At 36.8% G+C, this 5911-nt stretch overlaps 1 protein-coding gene across 1 annotated transcript in view; it reads left to right on the forward strand.

Moving 5' to 3' along the window:
• The window catches only part of MAGT1 (magnesium transporter 1), a 62496-nt gene that overhangs the window by 42800 nt on the left and 13785 nt on the right, over positions 1-5911 (forward strand). The window contains exons 4-7 of the mRNA XM_077772800.1: positions 1483-1629; positions 2231-2371; positions 3207-3296; positions 3921-3984. Of these exons, the coding sequence (XP_077628926.1) occupies positions 1483-1629; positions 2231-2371; positions 3207-3296; positions 3921-3984 (442 nt within the window). The remainder of the gene's footprint in view (positions 1-1482; positions 1630-2230; positions 2372-3206; positions 3297-3920; positions 3985-5911) is intronic.

A 5911-nucleotide genomic window follows, 5' to 3' on the forward strand; every position in this document is an offset into this window, starting at 1 on the left:
TGGAGTGAAAAGAGCCCAGGGTCTGGTTCTCAGCTTTTCAAATTTTTAAAAAATTTTTTTAAATATTTTATTTATTTCTGAGATAGGGAGAGAGACAGCATGAGCAGGGGAGGGGCAGAGAGAGAGGGAGATACAGAATCCGAAACAGGCTCCAGGCTCTGAGCTGGCTGTCAGCACGGAGTCCGACGGGGACTCAAACCCACAATCAGATCATGACCTGAGCCGAAGTCAGACACTTCACCGACTGAGCCACCCAGGTGCCCCTCAAATTTTTTTTAATGTTTGTTTATTTGAGAGAGAGAGAGGCAGGGGCAGGGGGCAGAGAGAGAGGGAGACACAGAATCTGAAGCAGGCTCCAGGGTCTGAGCTGTTAGCACAGAGCCTGATGTGGGGATCGAACTCACCAACTGTGAGGTCATGACCTGAGCTGAAGTCAGATGCTTAACTGACTAAGCCACCCAGGTGCCCCAAGGTTCCTAGCTTTTCAAATTTAGAAATTGAATTTTAACAATATAGCCAGAATTTATCTAGTTCTGGAGACTGTGTACGCTTACCAAACTAAAACTCCATGGACGTTGGTAAATAAAGGACTAATCTATTAATTCATTAATTTGCCGTATTATACTGCCAAGAAGACTAAAATAATCATGTCCGTTAATCACTATACTTTTCTTTCTTATGGGGAGGTCTAAAAAAATTACTATTAGGGAGTTCTAATGTGTGAGTATAGAAACAAAGCAAGGGAGTTGGATTATTTTATTGGCTGATGTCTTTAAATTATAATTGTTTTATACAAACTAATTTCCATTATGGGATTACCTGTTGAGGGGACCTGAATGTTTGCATCTGTTGGTCAACATCTTTCCCCTGGACTTACTCAGATTTTGTATTTTCCACAAGTACAGTTATATCATGTCAGGAAACATAATGCAGATGAGTCAGCCATGGTTTCTTTACCTTAGCAATTCCAACGTTGTCTTCTTTAAGCATACCATAGTCTCATTATAGAGAATAGAAAAATGTGATGCTTGTCAGTAAACATTTATGAACCTTTTAGAATCAATAGCTTCTGCATATGACTACCATTTTTTATTGGTTTTCACTGCAGTGTTATGTATGTATGTAAGTATGTATTTCATTGCAGTTTTAGAACACTGTCTTGTTTTCTCCAGATTGAGAATGTACCCTATTTGGAGCTTAGTACAGGTACATAAGGCAATTTTAGTTCTCAAAAATGCATTCTTTTGCATAATTTCTGAACAGATTAAAATGTTTGTGATATATGAGATTTTCCATTCTAAAGTAGTAGAGCTTAGGCTTCTTAGCTAGGAGTTAGTATTTGGTCAGTAAGTGTACTAATTAAGGTCACAAGCAAGCTTGGATTTGAATCCTGACTCCACCACTAACCACTTTCCTTAAGATGCCTAAATTTCAAGATAATATTATTTTTTTGATAACTTATATTTTCATGGACTTCTTTTTATTCAGCTAAACATGAATTCAGCTCCAACTTTCATCAACTTTCCTGCAAAAGGGAAACCCAAACGAGGTGATACATATGAGTTGCAGGTGCGTGGTTTTTCAGCTGAACAGATTGCCCGGTGGATTGCTGACAGAACTGATGTCAATGTAAGTTTCCTCACTTTGTAGAAAGTTATTTTGCCATTCTCCACTTCAGGTCTTACTGGGAGGACCTAATTGGTTTCCTCCCCATATCACTGAGGTGGTATTAGTTCTGTAGCCCCTTCATAAGTAGCACTTAACAGAATCATCCTGATGAAAGAGTGAAATTATAAAACATCTTCTATTACCTTATTGAATTCAGTATAGAAACCACTCCTTTGACCTTAGTAAGTCCATGGACCATCTAGTGATACTTAGCAAATACATCTTAATCTAAAAGATGTTATGTTGTAAACAGAATGTTGTATTTATCCCATCCCATTTTAGGATACACTGTTGACTATTTTGATTAGGATGAAAAGCAAAAAGTATAGTTTTTCCTGAAAGAATTTAAAATAATTTAAAAAAATTTTATTAACATCCAGTTAGTTAACATACAGTATTAGTTTCACATGTAAAATATGATTCACCACTTCCATACAACACCCAGTGCTCATCAGAACAATAACCACACTAATTTTTATTGCTTTCATTTCAAATCAGTTTGACCTATATAATTAACAAATAAATTTCATACTTTAAAACATTTTTCTTTCCTTTCCATTAGATTAGAGTGATTAGACCCCCAAATTATGCTGGTCCTCTTATGTTGGGATTGCTTTTGGCTGTTATTGGTGGACTTGTATATCTTCGGAGAAGCAATATGGAATTTATCTTTAATAAGACTGGATGGGCTTTTGCAGCTTTGGTAAGTTAATTTAGAACCAAAATTGTTTGCATACAGGATTTTATTGTAAGGTAGCATTGTTTATTTCCTACCTGTGAGAAGGGATTTTATATGTTTTTATTTCATGCCTTAAAATCAGTTTCTTTCCTCCATTATCTCATTAGGATGGCCAGGGTTTGGAGGAAGTCATANGAGAGGGAGAGAGAGAGAGGTGAGAGAGAAAGAATCCCAAGCAGGCTCTGTGCTGCCAGTATAGAGCCTGATGTGCGGCTCGAACTCCTGAACCGTGAGATCACAACCTGAACCGAAACAAAGAGCCAGACACTCAACCAGACTGAGCAATCCAGGTGCCCCCCTTTGAAAATATTCTAAAAGACCTTTCAGTTTTCAATTTTGAAACTTATGTTAGCTTATTTATAATTTTAAAATAGGGTTTTCCTTTCAGAGTAAATATTATTGGTTCTTGTGAAGTACAAGCCTTAATAAAAAATCGTTTATCTGAAAAAAACTTTGTAAAAAAATTTTTGTTCGCATATTACTTGAGTAGACACACTTTTTTTTTTAATTTTTTTTTATTTATTTCTAGGAGAGAGAAAGACAGCATGAGCAGGGGAGGGTCAGAGAGAGAGGGAGACACAGACTCTGAAATAGGCTCCAGGCTCTGAGCTGGCAGTCAGCACAGAGCCCGACGCGAGGCTCGAACCCACGAACCGCGAGATCATGACCTAAGTGAAAGTCGGACGCTCAACCGACTAAGCCACCCAGGCGCCCCGACACACTTTTCATAGACCTGTTAATCAGAATAGAAGCAGCTGCACCATATTGTATAAGTATTTCATTATGTTTTGTTTCCTAGTGTTTTGTGCTTGCTATGACATCTGGTCAAATGTGGAACCATATAAGAGGACCACCGTATGCTCATAAAAATCCCCACACAGGACATGTGGTAAGGGAAATCTAGAATTTCTTTCCATTGTATACCAAAATTAACATTAATAATTATTTTGTGACACCATTTCCAGGATGTGAAGGAACTAGATTTTAGTTTTTACTTTTTAATCTCTCTGATAATGAGCTTTAATTACTGAAAAGTTCTCTTAAAAGTAGAAAGTCCCTAAAAAAAGTGGAAAGTTCCTTATCCCATTTGGTGAGTCCCTTTGACTATGCTGACTATGAAAGTCAGACTTGAACTAAATAGAGTAATTAATCAAGTACTTGAGCATGTACTGTTTCTAGGCACTATGCTAAGTATTATAGTGATAAACAAGACAATCTTTGTCTTCATGAAGTTTACATCGTATCTCATCGTCTTGTATACTGAAATACTAGTTTTCTCATATGTCTGTTATTGAAAACATAATATAGTGCAATGAAAAGGCAAATGAATAAAAACACAGAAATAGTGTTTATTTTTGTCCAACTTATTTATTGATGAATACCACAGATCCAGTGCTGGTATACATCAGATGAATTAATAATTTCATAGGGTTTGAAAATAGCCCATTTTAGGATTAGAATACCAAAAGTTAATGCATGTTTAAAGATTTAATTTTGTCTTTTTTTCCCCCAGAATTACATCCATGGAAGCAGCCAAGCCCAGTTTGTAGCTGAAACACATATTGTTCTTCTGTTTAGTATCCTCTTTATAATAAGTCCTTGATGCTGCATTTTGTCTGTTTACTCACATTCTAGTATTTATTTTCTCTGCAGTGTTTGGTTGAGGCTGCTCTCTTACTTTTTTTAAGTTTTTTAAAATTTATTTTAAGAGAGAGAAAGCACAATTGGGAGAAGAACAGAGAGGGAGGGAGAGAGAAAGAATCCCAAGCAGGCTCTGCACTGTCAGTGAAGAGCCCGACATGGGGCTTGAACTCACAAACTGTGAGACCATGACCCAAGCCAACATCAAGAGCCAGTCCCTTTAACCGACTGAGCCACCCAGGCACCCCGAGGCTTCTCTCTTATTAATGCAAGTTTTAGTATCATTGGAATCATATTTCGGTGCCATCTCTTTTAGCCCAATCTGGTAAAGACCAGCAGAGACAAACCTACAGTCTGATAAAGCTAGGTTTATTGATCATTGATTCAAGGGGGACTGCGTATCAGAAGAATCATGGGACATCTTACCTAAGGAAAGATAGAGTTTATTATAAAATTTGGAGGAAGGATGAAGCTTAGGTGAAATGTAAATGAAGCAATGTTTTGATAAACTTAAAGCAAAGCCAGGCTAAGTGTAAAGGGATCAGTATCAAGTTTGGATTGTGGAGTGGACACAGGGTTCTGTTTCCTGGAAACTATACAGAGTTCAGATACATGTGGGAGTTTGTCTTCACAAACTGTTGGAAGCTTTATTTAGTTGTAAATTGAGGCTACTTAGAAATTGTACATTAGGGCGCCTGGATGGCTCAGTTGGTTAAGAGTCTAACTCTTGAATTCAGCTCAAGTCATGATCCTAGGGTCTTGGGATCAAGCCCCATGTCGGCTCTGCTGAGCATGGATCCTTCTTAAGATTCTCGCTCTCTCTCTCTCTCTCTCTCTCTCCCCCTCATCCCTCACTTGTGTGCGCGCTCTCTCTCCCTCTGAAATAAAAGAAGAAATTGTACATTTAGTGACTTAGATCCTCCAGGCAAGAATGGATTTTTACCTTCATAATTTGAATCGGTCTATGATTTTAGAGAACAGTGTTCATCATTGAGTAAGAAAACAGTAGTTACTCAAAGGCAGAAGTCATTTTGACATTTTACAGCTGCAGCATATCCTAGGTAGAAATATTATTTCCTATGACCTTTGTAGCTGCTTTTTGTATTTTCTTCCGTTCTTTTGAATGGCAGGGCACGTTTTTACTTCCTCACATTGAAAATTGCAGTGTTAACAGTGACATCAAACAGGTGAGAGTCTAAATTTCATAATATTACCTTTTACAGTTTACCCACACCCACGAATATATAAGCAGTGACTCTGCAGAACAAATCAACAAGGTAAATAAATGTAATGTTCCTAGAGTGGTGTTTCTTGGCCAGGGTGTCCTAACATGGACATATTATAATCAGTTGTAGCCCAGGGTGTTAGAGAAAACTGCCCAGTGGCTTAATGGTAAGGTCATTTGCCCTACTTTTTCATCTCATAATCTAAATAACTTAGAGGTCATCTAGTTTAACACTTAATCTGTTGACAATGGAATATACTATCTAAGAACTGGCTAAGAAATTTTAAGGTGATTGCAATAAATATGAGTAATTTAATCCGTTAAAAATGTGGTTTTTTTTTTTTCTGAGTATAAAAGCAATATAGTGAAAGGGAATTTAGAAAATACAAATAAGTATTAAAGAAAAAAATGAAAACCCTTGGAAATACCCTTTTAGTAAATGTTTGTAAATCTTTCCCCATTTCATTTTACTATATCAGTGACTTAATAGAGATACTTGAAGGGAAACATTCTGGAAAAAAATTTAAGCTTTTGGTTTTAACTGAAGGACATTTGGGAAAATGATATTTTCTCAAAACAATGTTCATGTATTATATGAAAAACAAATCTGCTTAAAATCCAGTGCAGAAGGAGGAAAA

This window comes from Crocuta crocuta, unplaced genomic scaffold, assembly GCF_008692635.1.
Source record: "Crocuta crocuta isolate KB4526 unplaced genomic scaffold, BGI_CrCroc_1.0 scaffold2801, whole genome shotgun sequence".
In the NCBI taxonomy this organism is placed as follows: domain Eukaryota; kingdom Metazoa; phylum Chordata; class Mammalia; order Carnivora; family Hyaenidae; genus Crocuta; species Crocuta crocuta.